Source organism: Rhinolophus ferrumequinum, chromosome 26 (genome assembly GCF_004115265.2).
Source record: "Rhinolophus ferrumequinum isolate MPI-CBG mRhiFer1 chromosome 26, mRhiFer1_v1.p, whole genome shotgun sequence".
Lineage (NCBI taxonomy): Eukaryota > Metazoa > Chordata > Mammalia > Chiroptera > Rhinolophidae > Rhinolophus > Rhinolophus ferrumequinum.
The window spans coordinates 4,104,444-4,123,398 of record NC_046309.1 but is presented as its reverse complement, the minus strand read 5'-3'; the positions used below and the strand labels follow the sequence as shown (position 1 = coordinate 4,123,398).

Here is an 18,955-nt window from a genome sequence, read left to right as displayed (position 1 = left end):
AGTGAGAGCGACACTCACCATCTGTGCGTAAATCTTCAAAATGCAGACGTTTGTGCGTTTTGAATACTTGTTGGATATACTTGTTGGAATACTTGTTGGTACATTTGAATACTTGTTGGATATCTGATACCAGAATTACTAATTTTTCTTAGTTATAATTAGGTTATTGTGCTTATGTTAATAAAAGGATCTTTAACTTTTCAGAGATACATATTGAATGAAATAAATGATCTCGGGGATTTGCTTCAAAATGGTCTGGGGGTGGGGGGTGGGAGTGAGAGGGTGGGACTAGACCTGGAACCACATTGGCTCCCGGTTGGTAGAAGTTGGGAGAGAGAAAAGTGGGAACCCATTATATACGCTCCTCTCTCCACCGTTGTCATGTGTTAGGGAATCTCTGTGATAACAAGTTGAAGTATGTTTGTATCCTATTCTTCTGGCCTTTTGAAAATTCCCCTCGTAATACTCCTTAAAGAGCTAAAGTGTTAGTGAGGAGAGGAGAAGTCTTTGAGGCTGATTTATGTATTTAATGTTTAAAGCAAACTCTATCTTTTTAAAAGATAAATTAAAGAGCAGTGTGTGGATCGAAGAGTATCAGCTTTATTAAATCTTTATTTCAACGTGAAAAACATTTTCACTTAACAGTTGACATGCAATGTTATATTAGGTTCAGGTGTGCAGCATAATGGTTAGAGGTTTGTATGACTTAGGAAGTGGTCCCCCTGGTAAGTCTAGTATCTACCTGGCACCATACTGAGTTATTACAATATTTCTTACTATATTCTCTGTGCTGTACTTTACATCCCCATGTATTTGAGGCTGATTTAAAGTTATTGTTTTGAGTCATTTCCTTTGGTCCAAGAGGTCATGACAGGTGAGAAGGGGGAGGAGTTACGAGGAAGCCTTTGCTTTGACACCTCTTGCTGGGCTTTGATTTGGATCCCTTCTCCTAGGGAGGCAGCAAAGCAAAGGTTCCCCTTTTCCATTATGGTCACATGCCCTCAGGGAAAAGCGTTCTCCATGCCGCTCGCATCTCCGGGTCTCACTTTGGTCTGGTGGTTCCTTCTTGCCTTACCTAGATACTTTTAAGAAGCTATGTTTATCCTGCTTGATGTCAGTTCCTCTCAGCGTCAGGGTTAGCGTGAAGATCTTATGGGAAGCAGGAATGAGTCATGACCTTCTGGACTTCTCTGCTTGCCCTGTCTCCAGTGTCTCAGTGTCCCCACACAAATGTGCTTATCCCTCCAGAAAATACCAGCCTCTCACAGCCCCATAGGCTCTAGAAGCCTATGAAGGCTTCTAGAAAGTGCTGCCACCCCAGACTGCTCCACAGCCAATAAGCCCAGGTGACTGCTAGCCTTCATGTGAATCCGAAAATGGTGTCTGCTCTTCAGGTTAAAAGTTTTTTAAAAAGCATTATTATTTCTTAATAATAATTATTGCAACAAGGACTCTGTTTGAATAAGACATTTAATTCCATCAGAAAATTGGCAAAATATACACATTTAGTTACAAGATACTTTACCGATATCTGCCCAAACTGTGGTGAACACAGTTTTTCGTGTCTTTGAAGTAAATGCATTTCCTGTCTTTGAAGTAAAACAACCTATAAATAACATTTTTTCAAAGTAAGAAATGTTTGGGCTGTGAGTAGCACTCCCTTGTATGTGACAATCTGAACAATTGTAATAGCAGTCTTTCTAAAATTCTTTTATTGTTTCTAACTCTTAAATGTATCATAAATCTGTTCTCTTTGCCTCCGTCCATTTTCACTGTCGCTGTGTTAGTTCACGTCCTTGTTTCTAGCTTGGACCATTGCAATAGCCTCTGATTTGTCCTACCTCTGGCCTGACTCCGTTTCCCCCACACATGTCCCAGCTGCTCTCAGCACCCAAATACTGTGGCGTTTGTCATTGTCCCTCTGCGGGAACGTCCTTCACACGGAAGTTTTTACATACCCTTCATGCCTTAGGGTGGGCATAGCTTCCCCGTGTACTTCTCCCCCACTGTACCTCAATGGGGCCTCCATGAGGGGACCTGCCACAGCAAACGGCCCGTTTATGGATTCGTTTATAAGTCTGTTTCCCCCTTGGTTGTTTCTCCATCTTGTAGGGCGTAGAGAGCTTCCCCTTTGCTCCCAGGGTCTCCTGAACACATCCCTGTGACATGTTACTCTTATTTCATCACCATAGGTTTAGTCTCTTTTCCGTCATTTGATTAAGCTCCTTGAGGAAGGGATTTGTCTTGAGTCTTTCAGCCCCTGAGTCAATGCAGGGCCAGGTCCTGGCAGCCTCCATCTTGCTGGCGTACCTTGTGCCTTCTTGGCTTATTTGATTTCTGGAAGTCCAGCACCTCTCCCTCCTACCCTGAGAGTCTGGGAAGAGGAGGTGAGGAGGGTTGTTTCACCTGCAGAGTAAGTGCTGTCTGTCCCCTGCCCTTGTCATTATCCGCAAAGCCACTAGGGGGCAGGAAACCCCCATCCTTTCCTAGATCAGGGTCCAGCCAGAGTCAGAGGCAGCCTTCTCCGTGGAAAATCAATTCTCCAAAAGCTCATGCAGCAGAGGATCATTTTGCAAAATGGTCACCTCAGCAAACAATCATTGAGGAATTATTTGCAGCTTTGGTTTTACGTAGGTGCTCCCCAAATGCTTACTATTTTATTGAAGAACAAGTGAGCTTTTTCTCAACTCAGTTTCCTGTCTTCTCTGTTTGGGGGAAACAACATCCCGCTAGGCCTGTGACTCTGCCCCTGAAACGACCCCCACTTCTGGGAGCGACACCGCTGGCGTGAACTGCACGGATTGGCTGGAGGCTTTTGTTTCATCTTTTAATGGACGGAGCTGATGTGAGTGGACCTGGTGCCCAAGGGTGGGAGTCTTCCTGGGCTGTGGCCTTCTTACTAAGGGAGTAAACGGGTGGGGATGAGAAAGGCTTTGCCAGAGTCCCACCAACGTGTAGGTCCTTGCCCTAAGCGCTTGGTGGGCTGTGCCCAGCACAAGCAGGTTTCCTTCAGCTTCTTAAGGAAGGTGGCCCCTCAAAGCCTGCTAGGGGCCCCCACAGCTCCTCCTTCCGTGGGGTCTCAGGAAGGCTTAGCACCACCGCAGACATTTCAAAGATCAAGCCTTGTGTGAGAGTGTGAGCTCAACTTCACGGACTCCCTGGCCTCTGCGTCCCAATTACAGGTCTTCTAACGAGGGGGAACCCCGAGGTTAGTCCCCAAAGGCTAGTCCCCAAAGGACAAATACTGTCTGATTCCCTCAGTATGAAGTATTGAAAGTCATCAAAATCATAGAAACAGAACGTAGAAAGAGGTTACCAGGGGCTGCGGGGCGAGGAGAGGGGATTCGTGTCTAACGGCTGTGGGGTCCCAGAGCCTTGCTGGACACGTTCTGGGGCTCTTCGCACTATCATGTGATTGGGTTTGACACTACTGAACTGTGTACTTAAAAGTGGCTGAGCTAGTACATCGAATGTTGTTGATTTATTTTTTTACCATAATAAAATGAAATTTGAAAAAAGTCTTGCTCAGTGTTCAACTTTCTTCTCCCGTACGAAGCTTTGGACACTATTATCTCTCACCAAAGGGGTTTTGTTGTAAGAGCGATTTGAAAGCATCTGACTTCTAGCATTTCATGTACTTAACTAGCTGGGAGAAAGAATCCTTCCGCCTGGGAGGCAGTGTTCGTCTGAGGGCCTGCGTGACTCAGGCCGGAGGTGTTAGGCTTCCTGGCAGAGGAGGTGAGGACTGTGGCAGGATGCCGGAGACGCTGCTTCGGGGCCGACAGAGGTCAGGGAGCTGTGGGAGAAGCAGTGTCTTCACATTTCTACCTCGGTCTTGGGAAACCATCTAGGGTGCACTGAGAGGCCGTGGTGGGGGCCAGCTGGCCTCGCTCAAAGCCCCTAAAGACATTTTATTTCTGTTCTCAGCACCAGGAAGCCACCTACACAGCCTCCAGTGCCCTCCACACAATGACAGTTGTCTAGGGACCCTTCTGAAGCTTGGTTTGGGCTTGAGCTGTGGTACCTTCTCACTTCCCCTCCATCCTTTCAGTTGGCAACTGCACGAGGGGCTGCAGTGTTTAGTGAACCCCAAAGGTGGCCAGCATCCTGGAAGGTGTGCACTGTCCCTTTCTAACCCCGACCTAACCCCGACTGCCCCTGATGTTTCATCCTGTGGTCTGGCACTAATTCAACTTTCCCTGTGGCTGCCTCTGTTGTTTTGAAACCCTTTTCTAGAAACCTCTTCCTCTTCAGAAGCTGTCAGAAAGGTCCCGCCCCTGCTTTCTTAGCCTCGGGCCCCTCCACCCTCTTTGGTATTCTGTTTGCCTGAGTGGAAAGAGCAGCTGCTTCCACCCAGTCCAGCAATGCAGCAGGCAGAATGTGGAGCTTCCGAAACTGTGACTTGCCAGGGGACAGGACCTAGATACAGGTACATGTGCGTGGCGTGTAGACACCAAGTCAGAGAGGGAGAGGAGCCACCCTGGGGTGTGAGGCCGGGGCGTCTGGACGGCTCCTCCCGATCCAGCACTGGTCTCCCCAGCGGGGGGCGGGGAGGTGTGGGGCACAGAGGCTCCCATCTTCCTAGGAGAGGCCCCACCAGGGCGGAGATGGAGGCCTGGTGGGAGGGGGAGGGTAAAGGTGGATAGCAGCACTCCCCCCTACCACACACACACACACACCGTGAGGCTGGCAGTTTGGACCCTGATTTCCCCCATTCACTTTTCAAATATTTCCCAACCTTTGCACAGTTAGAATTCCATTAACTGAGCATTGAAGGTAGTCCATGTTTGCCAGAAACAGTATTTTTGACTTTACATGGAAATCACCTGCGCTCTCAGCCATGAATTATTTCACTTCTTCCTGCTGGGCTGGCACGGAGTCCTCCCCAGGTCAGGTGCTGGGGGCTCTCTGACCACCTTTTTCTGTGGGTGTGAACAGCCCTTGAAGTGGGAGGAACCCTGCACCACTAGAGGGTTTGCATGGATGCCTGAAGCCACGTTCCCTGGGGGCTGTATCCTGAGAAGAAGGTGGAGACTGCTTTAGAGTCTCAACTAGAGTTCTGGAGACAAAGCTTTCTTTTTTCCCCTCTCCATTGTTCCGCTGGGGTCCCCAGAGTGGTCTGGGAGATGGTCAAGGGAAATGTGGTTTGGTAAAGGAGAAAATGAGGGAGGGGAGAGTTTTGGTTCCCTTTTATCCTTGAAAATATTTTCTATGAGCTTGGGAGAAAATGGTACAGGTTGGGCAACCGTATGTATGTGTGGAGAGAGAGAATGAGAGAGAGAGACCCAATCTCTTTGGGAGGAGTCCAGCAAACGCTGATCATTTTGTCACACTATGATGGGGAACCATGAAAAACAACCGTGCTTACTTGGGAAATAAATTCCTTTCTTCTTCAGACCTGCTGGAAGTCTCTGCTTGTTTACCTACTAGTGTTTTTGTTTGTTTGTTTTTTTTTTGTTTGTTTTTCTTTTTTTTTTTAATTTACAAAAATATGCCACTTCCCTGGGTTGGGATACAATATAAAGTTACTTCTCTTTTATTATCCAAAGTGACATCACTTCAATCTCCCCCTTCTTCTAAAAACTGTTTTCCTTCCTGTCTTCACACCCCTCCCCCTCATCACTCATTTAATACCCTTTATTGAGCATATACTATATGCCAGACACAATATTAAGGGTTAGGGACACAGAACAAAACAGGAATGATCTCTGCTCTTAGGGAATTTTATACTAAGGGCAGTAGAGAGAAAATTTAAAAAGTAGACAATAAATAATATCAGATAGAAACAACGTTATGATGAAAATAAAAGAGAGTAAGGAGACGGGAGTTAGGGTGCGTTTTTTTTTTTTTTTTAATGTAGCAGTGTGTCAGGGTGAGGAGACGGTCTTAGAAGAGTCCCAACACTGATTGGCCTTAAACTACAAAGAAGTTTATTTTTCCCTGGAGTAACAGCTCTGGGTGTTTTAGGCTGAGGCAGGCTTTGCCTCTTGTGTCAGGCAGGAAAGAGCCAGATGATTCTAGAGGAGAGCCCAGGCCTCTGTCTGCGGCCTTGATGAACTTCTGCTCACCTCAGCCCACTGCATGTCCTTGCCAAAGGGGTTAACATGCTAACTTTCCTACCTGCTTGCAGTGCAGTGAGGTCCCTCCCTTCAGCAGGCCACTGACACTGTCCTCTTCAAAGGTATGAACTTTGAAATAGCTACACACAAAGCGCTTTTCTCATGCTTCACTCTCTTCGGCTGCATTTCTTTGTTCTTCAAGTCAGTAACCATTTCCTGGGACATAAGCCAGCGTTTATCGAATGCCTTCTCTATGTTGCACGTATGGAGGCCGAACGAAACAGAACAAGTCTCCATTCTTGTGGAATTTACCCTTTAGTGGTGGGGAAACTACAAAGAAAACGATAAGCGAGTAAACACACAATGTGAAAGGTGGTAGCAGTGGGTGCTGGGGAGTAAAATAGAGCAGGGAGCAGGGGATGGGAGTGGGTGAGGCACCAAAAGACGGGTTGCTCTTAAATATAGGCTGTCTGAAGGCCTCCTGTGCCACCCAGACAATATGGTAGAGACCTAAGGGAGGTGAATCTGCCTTATACAAGTCCGGGAGAAGCTTGTTCTAGCTCAGATGAATACCAGCACAAAGCCCCAAAATCGCACGTTTGGGAAACAGCAGGGAGGCTGATGTGACTAGGTCAGACAAAGCGTGGAGGAGAGAGGTAGGGGGTGAGGTCAGAGAGGCAGCCAGGGCCTGGATTGGGTCGGGTCTTGGAGCACTGGGTCACATGGACACCCCTAGTTGGAAGGGAAGCTGGGAGAGGGTGTATTAGTTTCCTGTAGCTGCTGTAACAGATTTCCTCAAACCTGGTGGCTAAAAACCCACACATTTCTTATTTTGCAGTTGTGGAGGTCAGAAGTCCTAAAATCAAGGTGTTGGGCAAGCCTGTGATCCTTCTGGGGACTATGGGAGAATCCGTGCCCTTGCCTTTTCCAGCTTCTAAAGTTCGCCTGCACTCCTCTTGGCTTGTGGCCCTTCCTCCACCATCAAAGCTAGCGGGGTAGCATTTGCAAATCTCTCTCACTCTCTGAGCACTGCTTCTGTTCTCACATCTCCTTTTTCTCGCTCTGACTTTCCTGCCTCCCTCTTCTAAGTACCTCTTAAAATGTGATTGCATTGGGCCCACCTGGATGACCCAAGATTCTCTCTCTGTCTCAAGATCCTAAGCTCATTGGAAACGTAACGTAGTCCAAGATTTTACCACGTAACGTAGTCCAAGATTCTGGGATTAGTACATGGACATCTGGGGCGGCACATTATTCTCTCCTAGAGTGTCTCGATTTCTCCCAGCACGTGTCGTGGGTGATGTGTACAGAGAGAACAGTTGTCGGTTTAGCCAATCCACAGTGTTTGACATTTTACTGACACGAGTTTATTTCACAGACAAGAGTGCAGAGAAGCTCCTGCTCTCTGGAGCAAGCATTTCTTGTTCCAGTCTAGTCTGAGTCTAGGCCTTGGGTAGCCTCAATCCTTGGGCAAACACTTGAGTCAAAAAGAGAACGCACTTCCTGGCTGTTCCTCGGTTCACTCTATGTGTGAATTCAATGCTGACATGTTGCTTTCTGTCCCAGCAGAACCAGCGGGAGCCTGTGTCAGGAGGATGTGTTAGAGCAGGGCTCCTCCCCGCGGGAACTGAGGCTTCTCCTCCTGGGGAAACAGGGTGCAGGAAAAAGTGCCACAGGAAACACTCTTCTGGGCAAAGCCGTGTTCACGTCCAAATTCAGTGAGCAGATGGTGACTAAAACGTGCCAGAAAGAGAGCGGGGCTATGAAAGGGGAAAAAGTGGTAGTCATCGACACCCCTGACCTTTTCTCCTCAAACGCTTGTGCCAAAGACAGGGAACATAACCTTAAAGCCTGCTTACAGCTCTCTGAGCCCAACCTCCACGCGCTGCTGCTGGTCGTCCCCACCGGCCACTACACGGTGGAGGACAGTGAGACAGACAAGGGTATCCGGGAGGTGTTTGGAGCTAAAGCCCCAAGGCACACCATTCTAACCTTCACTCGGAAGGAGGAGTTGGACGGCCACTCGATGCAAGATTACATTGAAAACAACGAGTCTCTTAGAGAGTTGGTTCAAATCTATGAAGGCAAATACTGTGCTTTGGACAACAAGGCAGGTGAGGAGCAGCGGGACAGCCAGGCGCAAGAGCTTCTCCACATGGTCAGGGAGTTGGTGAAGAAACAAGGACCATATTGCATGAGCTCCAGAAAGGAAGGCAATTGGTTCCAGGTGAGAGTTCTCGTGAAGGTCTCCAAGGATTTCTATGCTGCTAGAGCGAGTGGGAAGCAGACAGGCACAAATAAGTGGATTGTCTCCCGGGCTTTGTTTTGAGGGGATATTGATTCATAACGTGGAAAGAGGAGGTGCCGCAGGGGGGGTGACTTGGAATCGTACCCTTTGGACTTGATTGGTAAATGAATGGGTACATTTAAGTCCTTATCTAGCTTTACTCCTCGTTGTTTTGGACACACAGGGACTCATTAGACCCTCTCTCCCCTTGATTTCAATAAAACTACGCTCTTCTTGTTTCTCCCTCTCTCTCTGGAGGTTGCTGAGTCCTCCTCTAATGACCTCTAAAACTGGCATCTGCAGGCTTGGTTCTGGCCTTTCCACAGCTCGCTACACTCTCTCCTCAGGTGAGCCCACATTTTTATGGCTTTGAGCTCCATCTACTGCTAACAGTTTCCAAATTAGTAGCTCTAGTCCGGGTCTCTTCTCTGAGTTCTGACGCCTTTACCTAACAGCTACTTGACGTCTCCACTTGGCTCTCTTATAGGATCTCAAACTTCACATGCCCACACTTACGGTTTTCTCTCTTAAATCTGTAAGGCTTCTATTTTCCTCTCAACTTGGTCAATGGTTGTGCTGCTCAGAGGGCATCTTTGAAACCCCAGCTAGCTTGCATCTACCATCCAAGAAATCCTTAAGCCTGTGCAATCGACGTACCTGGACCTTACCTGCTTCTCTTCACCTCCGCTACCACTGTCTGGCCCACGGCAGCCTCTTCTATCACCTGTACTATGTTACAAATAATAGTAGCTGCTCACAGCGTCCCTCTCCTTCATTCTTGTGCCTCATACCCCCGTCCACTTCACACACAGCAGCCAGGGTGATATTTTATTTAATTTTTAAACTTGAATGGAAGATGTATTCGTAACTAAGGAAGACACGAAAATGCAAGCCTTTGCCTCTGTGGAGCTTACACTTCAATTGGAGTGACTTACGCATAAGCAACAAAGCAGTTACTGGTTCAGTGTAAGTAAGTAAATGTTGGTACAGAGAAGTCTATAAATACAGGTGCCAGAGAACGTAAAGCAAGCAAAACTTCGCCACGGGGGCAACTTTGGGGAGAGTGAATCTTCTTAGAGCTGATGAGTATGAAGCCCAGACAGGATGGTAAGGAGAGGGATTGTGGGGATTGACGTATCAGTGTTTACTGAGCACCTACTAAATTCCAGGCACATACATGAACTCTACGCAGACATGTTTTATAGATAAGGACACTGAGGCTCCAGAGAACTTGCGTCCTGTTCTCATCTCTTATTTGCGAGGCCTGAGTGTACACGCTCTCGCTCCTTTATGAACACCTGTCTTTCCATTAATGGCTGCATGGAACATGGATGACAGCTGAGAGGAGAAGGGGCACAGAGTGACTTTTCTACAACGTCACCTGAACGCAACACGCTCTTATTTAAAATGCTTCAGTGACGTCCCACTGATCTGCAGACCAAGTTCAGAATCCTTGAGCTGACCTGGTTCCTCCCACTCTGCTTTGCTCTCTACCAGCACATCTCACCGGCCTTCCCTTGGTCCTTGGGTTATACTCATGTCCACTCCAGAGCTTCAAACCTGTGACTTTCTCTGCCTTGACACGTCTCCTCTCCCATTCCACCTCACACCAGGGCTGTTTTTATTTATCCATCTGCCTCAGCTTAAACTCACTTTCTTGGGGTGTCCTCCCTGATCGTCCCGTGGAGCAAGCTCCCACAGCGCCCCTGCCCTCACTGCGCTCTGCACACGGCCATCATAATCATATTAAGTGATTCCTACAAGTATATTTGCAGTGGTTTCCTCCCAAAAATTCCACGAGGACAGAACTCAGGTCTCTCTTGTTGTCCCCAGTCTCTTAGTTTCATCTTCTGTGAAATGGAGATGATAATAATAATATATATCTCAGAGACAGTGGTGAGGATACAATGAAATGCTGACAGAGTTGTTTGCAAATACTGGAAAGTGGGTAAATGTTCAATAATTATTAGCTGCTATTATCATGATCATTATTATTATAGAAGTAGATGAGGTCCAAGTAAATTATGGAGACATTAAGGACTTTTAACAATCCAGAGATTGGGCACGATTCCTACTTTTAGGATTTTACCATCCTGAAATAAAAATATTAGTATATATAAAGGTGTATGTACAAGGATATCTATCACTGCATATTTTGAAATAGTAAAGCAGGAAATAACCTGAAGGTCTATCAAGAAAGGAATGGTTGCATGAATTGTAAATGAGTGCATATAGAACAAATTGCATTACAAAAAAATAATAATAATAAAACTACATGTATTGGCTTTGTAGATGTATGGAACATATTATTAAGCAGATTGCAGAACCGTAAGCTTAGTAAATCTCCCTATATGTTCATATATGCTTGTATGTATTTGTATAAACATTGACGGCTATACATGAGTTAACAACCATTACTTTTCTGGTGGATTGGAAGTGGAAAAAATATTAATTTTTAGGTCATGCACATTTGTATTGTAACAGTCCTTTGGATTTTAAAAAACACAAAAGCATTTGAGCTTGGCTATATAAGGTGAAAGAAATCTGATAATCAGAGCTGAGTGAGAGGACCCTGGGAAAGAGATGATTGGAGGTACCAGTGGTTTGGGGTAAGACCAGGTAAGAAAGCAGAGAGAAACTTTCCTTGGCTGGCATGGAGATTTCACTAAGATAAGGTTAAAATAAAGTCTAGGAAGCGTCTAAGAATAACACGTCCATCAAGATTGCATATCATTGTTTTCACCTTCTGTTTTGATTCCATGACAATTTAAATTTTGGGGGCGAGTATAAGGTTCACTAGACAGGTGACGAGGATGTCAGTTATGTGGCTCTCCATTCTCTGTCATCTTCCTTGGCCCACCTGGATGGGAAGGTTCCAAAATTTACTGGATTCATGTTAGAAGAAGCTTCATCTCTACACTGGGGTGCAGTGAGGGAAGGAGACATTGCAGATACGTGGGGAACCTCATTCCCAATGCCCCCCACCTTGTCCCTCAAATGCACATCATAGGAATCACTGGGCCAATTTCTTCTTCCAAAAAGTCCAGAAGCTATCCTTAAGTCTCTGGATTTTCTCCAGGAATAGCAGAAACTCTGGAATACTTTGGAAGAAATTACTATTAGGAACTGTGGAGAAGTGACGTTAGAGAGAGCTGCAGATAGCTTGGTTAGATGGCGTCTGTGGGGCTCCTCTGAGTGAGAGAGAGACCTAGCTCACGTCGGGGGAAGGTGTTGCAGCAGCAGCAGCAGCGTTGGGGTCTCAAGATTGACTGTCATGGACAGGTCCGCAAGGGCCAGCAAGGACCACAGCCATGGCCTTGATTTGACCACATCCTAATTATCACATTACTCTGAATTATAGACTTGTGTCTCCATTTCTTTACTTTGTGAAAAGATGACATTTTAGATCTGAGTGCATCATTTCCCGCTTTCTTTTCCAGGACCCTGTGAATGAAGTTACATCTCAGAAGGGGCACAGTCCACTAGGTAAGATGATCTTTCCAAAATGTTAAGCTCACACCTGTATTCTTTTGAATGCCTTGTGCCTCAAAGTGAAGTGGGAAAAATATCTGGATAAGTCAGAGCAAAAATGCACCCAGCTCAGATGGGTGCCTCCAGCCTGTCTCCCAGGGCACTCCTCCTAACACTTTTGAGTAGGTGTAGCACCAGCAAACGTCCTAGACATGGTGTGGCTGCCCCTGACCTTTTCTGAAATGTTATGGAGCTGGGCTTACCTACCACGCTTCTCGCCTGACTCAGCCCGTTCTTCCTGGCTTAGGATCCAGCACTACCCAACTTTTGACTCCTTCCTCCTGGGAAGTTAGCTCTTGACTAACTTGCAGAATTCAGTGATGGAGCTCAGTATCCAGTGAGTGACTGTCATCAGTGATACATCCTGCACTCTACACATATCAGTACAGACAGATCTACCGCTGTCTACCTGTGTAGCAAATGCAGTTTGGTCCATAGGATGGACATACACAACTAATTCAACCATCCCTATATCGATGGCCTTTCCGGTTATTTCTGGGCCAGGACTGTGCAAGAACTGAATAGTCAGCAAAGAATAAGATAGACGATCTCTCTGTCCTCATGGAATTCCCCAAAAATAATAATTAAAATGAAAATTTTAATAATAATAATTGCAGCTGACATGGTGTGCTGGAAAATTATATATAATACATATCAATCCTTCAATCTTCATAGCATATAATATATAATCCTCATACCAACCCTATAAAGAAGATGTTACCGTAGTTATTCTCATTTTACAGATAAACCAACAGCCAGAAACCTGTGAACTCAGGAAGCAGTGGGGATTTAAAGTTCTGTCACTGCCCTTCAGACAAGACCCCCAGGAACATACCCGCGACCGGACAAAATTGTATTTATTGACTTGTGGCCGCGAGGGCATAGCACATCACAGGAAACCATGGGGTGTCTCAGAATGTGTTGGAAAGGACATTTTATAGGGCGTGGGCTTGTTTGAGGTGATTTTGGGGGAAAGTAGTAACTTTCAGAAGGCAACATAATAGAGATGTGGTGTCAGTAGGAATTCAGCTGCTTTCTTTTTCTTTCCTTCTCTCCTTTCTTTCTTTCTTTCTTTCTTTCTTTCTTTCTTTCTTTCTTTCTTTCTTTCTTTCTTTCTTTCTTTCTTTCTCTTTCTTTCTTTCTTTCTTTCTTTCTTTCTTTCTTTCTTTCTTTCTTTCTTTCTTTCTTTCTTTCTTTCTTTCTGTGTTTCTTTCTTTCTTTCTGTGTTTCTTTCTTTCTTTCTTGGTGATTCATGATCTAATATTTTTACATATCAAAGGATGGTTTAATATCTTTAAGGATGCAGAAGTAATATGCCATTTTAGCATTTAGATAGTAAGAAAAATCTTAAGTAATTAAAGACAATCCAAATTTTGACTCAAAATCTGATCTCATATTATATATTTTGACATAAAGCACACAGTGTCTACAATCAAGATTAACCTTATTGTTAGGAAGAAAAAAAATCAGAGAATCTCTGCAACAGGGTCAAGTGATAAGACTTTCAAATCAGATGCTTTCTTTAAATGCCTTGTTCACTCTCCCTCCCAGACTTGCCCTGCAGACACGGAGCGACAGTTCATACCAATCGTGTCCTGGATGACACAGACTCAGTGACTATCTCTATAGCCGATGACTCTGCCATTTGGTCAGCACGTAGGTTTGGTGTTAATCTTGGATCATGGGAGAAATGGTGGGAATAGGGCATGTGTGGAGAGACAGCTTTGTGGTGCAGGTTTTTTTTACAGCAATTTATTGTGGTATAATTTATACAGAGTAAAATGCACAGATCTTAAGTATACAGCTCAATGACTTTTTACACATCTTACACATACATGACCACCATCTAGATAAAGATATGCAATATTTCCATCACCTTAGAAGTTCTTCCTGGCCCTCCCTTAAGGGAACCACTCTCCAGCCTTCATCAACATAGACTAATTTTGTCTGTTCTTGAACTTCATAGAATGTATTCATGTAGCATGTGGTTTTGGCTTCTTTCACTTGGCATGTTTTAGAGATACATTCATATTGCATATCAGTAGTTCACTCTGTTTTTTTTTTTAAATTGCTGAGTTGAATTCAATTTTATGAATACACTACTCTGAGTCCTTTTACATTCATATTCTCCTTGGTCCTGTCTCAGCCTATGGACTTCATGCCCCAGTACCTACCTTTGGTAGCAAAATAAGAGGAGCCCTAAGGACCACCAAGACCAGTGAAAGCCAAGTTTAACATTTTCATGTTCCTGGGAAATCTCGAGCCCTTTAGATATCTCTTAATTTTTTCATGGCCCTTTTCGTGGCTTTCACTTTGATGCGTAGCTCTTGACCAGAACAAGAGTTCTACTGGCCCAAAGCACTCCTTCCATGCTTATAAAAATGGACAAGGATGAGAACTCATTAAATCTGTCCATATCTCTGTGTTCAACTGCAAGAAGAGACTTGGAATCTGTCCTTTTCATCCCCCAGGGCCAGGGGAACAGCAGCTGCTGGCTGCAGAGTGTGAGCCGAACTCAAGAATGTCAGAACTGAAAGTCCTGCTGGTGGGGAAGCGTGGTGCTGGAAAGAGTACCATCGGAAACAGCCTTCTGGGGAAGCATGTCTTTGACACCCGATTCAGTGAAAAGCCAGTAACCCAGACGTTTAAGTCTGAGAGCAGAATCTGGAAGGGAAAGAAATTTTGCATCATCGATAGTCCAGATTTGTCATCTTTAGAGAACTATAAATCAGAGCTTTTGTGTCACATGTCTCCAGGCCCTAATGCCTTCCTGCTGGTGACTCCGCTGGGCTCCTTCTCTAAGCAAGATGTGCAGGTGCTTACCAGCCTCCAGAACAGTTTTGGAGACAAATGCTTTGAGTTTATGATCATTCTCTTCACCAGGAAAGAAGATCTAGGGGATCAGGAAGTAGACAGTTTCTTAAAATCTACAGACCTCTCTGAGCTCATCAAGAAATGTCAAAGCCGATACAGTGTCTTCAACTACAGAAAAAAGGCAGAATACGAACACCAGGTGAATGAACTGCTGCAAAAACTTGAGAGCATGATGGGACAGAATGAGGACGAGCCTTGCAGCTCTTTGAGAAAGAAAAGTAAGTGATTGTACAGAAAACATTTTGTATATGTTTTAAAAACGTAAATATAGGATGTACAAGAGGTTTTTTCTTCTGAAGGTCATAGAGGACAAAGCCTCTCTCTCGACTAATCCTTTTCTCTGTCTCCTTTCTTCTCCAATTCTACTAAAGTTATGTATCTTTCGGTGCACACTACGCCGACCTGGTCTTTAATTCTTTCATGACCCTTATGCCGTCTCTCCAATTGGATGGAGAGTGTGTTGAGGGAAGTTGACCTTTTCCAATCTTTTGTTTTCCCCACAATGTATCTGTTGCCCAGGGCTCAGCACTCAGAAGCAGCAGTCATGACTTAGCTCTGGACCATTGGCTTTCTTTCTCTTTCTCTTAAGCCCAGCTCTCTCCTCCTTTGACATCTTTGTTCATTCTCTTAGTTCTTTACTCTTCTCTCTGTTGGAGAGGGGAAGCCATTTGGATAGCAAGGCCCAGGATCCTGAATGCTCATGATGGGTGGGCCCCACATGACACTAGATGGCTTTTATTAGCCCAGCCACACTACCTTATCTACTGCCACACGTTCTGTTGACCTGACCTGAGATTCTTTCAGCCCAGCACAACTCGTCCCATTCTCTTCTGCTTCAAAATCCTCACCTGGGAGGAATATCAGACCCAAAGGAGCATATCTGTTCATTGAGCCCTTTCGTATTCCTCCTGGGGAGCCAGGTGCTAGGGAGCCTCTTAAAGACATGTGGGAAAGTCAGGAGAGGCTGTGTGGAGAAAGCCCAATTTGAAATGGGCTTTGGAGAATGGGTAGAGTTTGGATGGCCGAGCAGAAAGCTGGACGACATCCCAGACAGTCCACTAGTAATTTGAAGCCAGGACGTAGGACTAAGCATGCCACTTGTCAGGAACAAAAGGAAGTGATCTTGATGGAAATGGAGGGCTCACACCTCTAGATAAAGTTGGAATGGGAGGTTAGGCAAGCTTCCAGAGGTACTTGAGAACCACATCTCCTGACGGTATGAAGGCGGGGACTGAAATGCATGACAAATATGGGGGTGTCAGAGGATATTTTTTCATCCTGTAAGTAACAACTATGAGATTATGGGTTCAGAATAAGCAATTCAGTAATTTCCCCTGGAAAGGAGGGCACAGGGTCGGCTTTCCTCCTTCTTTGTTTTGAGGTGGACATTAGTAACTTGGGAAAGAATTCATAATTGAGGAAAACTGTGAAGAGACCCGAGTGGAAGAGAGAGATTATGGTACAAGTGAAAAGTCATAAAGAAACCCTCAGGGATGCACATTGTAAGAGTTCAGTGCACCTGTAATTCCATTTGTTGGAAAGCTGATTCTCTGCCATCGACACTACACAGAACAGTGTCAGTGGATGGTCATTATAACCACGGAGTGCCTGTTGACGTCAATGAAAGGCACAATTAAGTTAAATGTGGTTGTGATGAGAAATGACTTGTCATGTGATCCATCTGAAGGAACTGGTAATCCACTGCTGATACATATATGTAGTTGCATTTTCATGGCAAGTAATTCTGTGGAATGATTTTTCAAATACATCAAAGAGATTTTGCTGCAGTTAGTATTCAGTGGCAGCAGGTAGACGCAGTCAGAGGAGGAACAGAAGACAAAGAGATGAGACGCGTAGACTGGACCCAGCTGAGGAGGTGAAGAGTAATAAATCACAAGGTGCCAGGGTGTCAGAGAAGGTAACAGAAAAAGGGAGCAAATTCAGAGATAGGAATAGTGGCGTGTCAGTGGGTGAGCAGTGGCCCAATCCTGCTCCTGAGTTCTGTGTGACTGGAACAAACCACTCCTGTGCTTGGGGATGCAGCTGGCAAGTGACAGGATGGTCTGGCTGCTCCCTGAGCACCCATGGTTGTCATGTATGGCCTAACTGAAAGGTGTACCTGGATCAACCCATAGTCTGAATCATGCCTGCTTCCTTCTGACAGATCCCCTCACCCTGGTCCTCGTGGGGAGGAGCGGGACTGGGAAAAGCGCGACTGGAAACACCATCCTCGGGCATTCCGTGTTCCACTCTCAGCTCCAAGCACAGCCAGTAACCAAGACGTGGCAGGAAAGTGTGACGACGCGGGATGAGCAGGCCGTTGTTGTTGTGGACACTCCTGCAGTCGGCCTGCTCAGTGCTGAAGGAGACCAATCCCAGCTACGGGAGCTCAAAAGTCACTTGTCCAAAGAAGGCAGCAACGCCATCTTTGTCCTCGTCCTCCAGCTGGGACGGTTCACTCAAGAGGACCAAATGGCGGTAGAGAGGCTACGGGAAATCTTCGGAAAAGAGGTTATGAAACACACAATCATACTGTTCACCCGGAAGGAAGACCTAGGGGACGGGACTCTTGCCAACTACATCGAAAACACAGATAACAAAGCTCTTAAGAAGCTAATGAAAAAGTGTGGGCAGCGAGTTTATGCTTTTAACAACAAAGAACCTGGCCAAGCTAAGGAAAACCAGGTAAAAGACCTTTTGAAAATGGCCAACGATCTGATCGATAGACTTGGAGGGTATAGATGTCTTGCACAGGAGAATGTTAACAAAAAACCAATAGGTGTACTAAAATCACTATACCCAAAGAATTGCAAAGATAAGTCATAGGCAGGTGGGGTGTCAGGTTGTGGGTAGGCATGGTAAGACTGGTGGGAGGGGAAGAGGGTTCAAGACTTAGGGCTTGAGAAGCAAATGCACCTCACCTCGTGATGCTTCAGCTCTTTGTAGTTAAATAAATTGTCAGGCTGGGACATGTAGTAGGGGATTATAAAAGAGAAAGAAGAAATGGGGGGGGGAAGGTTTCAAAGATTAGGCTGATAATAGTGGTCAGAATCAAGTCGCAAGAATCACCTCACCTGTGGAGGTAGGTTGGCATCAGGGCTGACACCGTAACTGGGGCGGACCAGCCTGTGGTCAGAATGCAGACAGTTACACCAGAACCAGGGCATCCAGACACGTGAGAGTGGGGTAACGTCCAGCCAAGTCCCAGGCATAAAAGAGAGAAGCTGGACTCCTGTGGGCCTCCCCACTGGCCCCCTGAGCTGCCCTTTCCTCACCTGGTGACCAGTCTTTCATGCCCTCCTCAAGCCTGACTGCAAAGTGGGGTCCAGCCAATGCTTCTTTGTTGTGCCCGAGGAAATGAACATGACTTGAATGCGGTTTCAGAAGATTTTATTGCTAATCATCACAGTAAAATAGACTAGAACAAAAATCAGAAGCAGAGTAGAATTGCCAAGATCAGACAACCTTGCAAAGTTCTAAAATTCTAAGCATAATTCTAGATTTCCTCTACAAAAAGTTATTGCAAACTCCTTTGCTTCTCTCTCTCTCTCTCTCTCTCTCTCTCTCTGTCTCCCCCCCCCCCACCCCCGAGGGTTAGGAATTAGGTAAAAACTCAGATAATGCAAATAATAATGGTTTAAACACATCAGGAGCTTATAGTGTGTCCTGTAAAGACGTCTAGGAGAGGCCGTTTGAGAAATGTTCCAGCTTTGTTGTCCTGCAACCTCCACATGTCAGGTAGCTTCTTGGTTCCAAGAGGGTGGGGTCCTATCTGTGACTGAGCAGATTACATGGAGAGCTGCCTGATGTGCACATTCCATGAGATGAGAACTATGGAATCTTCGCCCAGTAGATGTAGGGCCAGATGATTTCAATATTAACCACTTTATAGATGCTTCGAGAACAGGGTCTATGTCATCTGCCTTTGTTTTTTTGAAAGTATCAGGGTACCTTCAAGATTAATCCGTTTATGAGAGCCTGGGCTGTCACCACTAATGCTTTTATACTACATAACCCTTACCATGACAAATTCTAGACAATGTGTGTGTAAATATTCAGTTATGTGAAATAATAAAGATGAATTATACTATGGACTGACAGCCTCCTGATTTCTACTTTTCTGGCTTGGGGAAGAAGAGCATGCCTCCTCGGATAGGCAATGGGATGTTTGGATACCTAGACTCCTCTGAGGGTTTTGCATCAT

The 18,955-nt window shown here is 45.5% G+C and overlaps 1 protein-coding gene across 4 annotated transcripts; it reads left to right on the top strand.

Moving 5' to 3' along the window:
• Positions 1 to 4,302: 4,302 nt before the first annotated feature.
• GIMAP8 (GTPase, IMAP family member 8) lies at positions 4,303 to 18,843 on the top strand. Of its 4 annotated transcripts, none has more exons than XM_033098993.1 (6): positions 4,303 to 4,429; positions 7,629 to 8,286; positions 11,787 to 11,832; positions 13,429 to 13,533; positions 14,349 to 14,969; positions 16,916 to 18,843. In XM_033098993.1, the coding sequence occupies exons 1-6, from the start codon at positions 4,365 to 4,367 to the stop codon at positions 17,575 to 17,577; spliced, it is 2,157 nt and encodes a 718-aa protein (XP_032954884.1). In that variant the 5' UTR covers positions 4,303 to 4,364; the 3' UTR covers positions 17,578 to 18,843. The 4 variants fall into 4 exon arrangements, with proteins under 4 accessions (XP_032954884.1, XP_032954886.1, XP_032954882.1 ...); XM_033098995.1 differs by having other exon boundaries at positions 4,311 to 4,429; positions 7,626 to 8,286; positions 13,429 to 13,525; positions 14,761 to 14,969; XM_033098991.1 differs by having other exon boundaries at positions 4,312 to 4,429; positions 7,626 to 8,286.
• Positions 18,844 to 18,955: the final 112 nt, after the last annotated feature.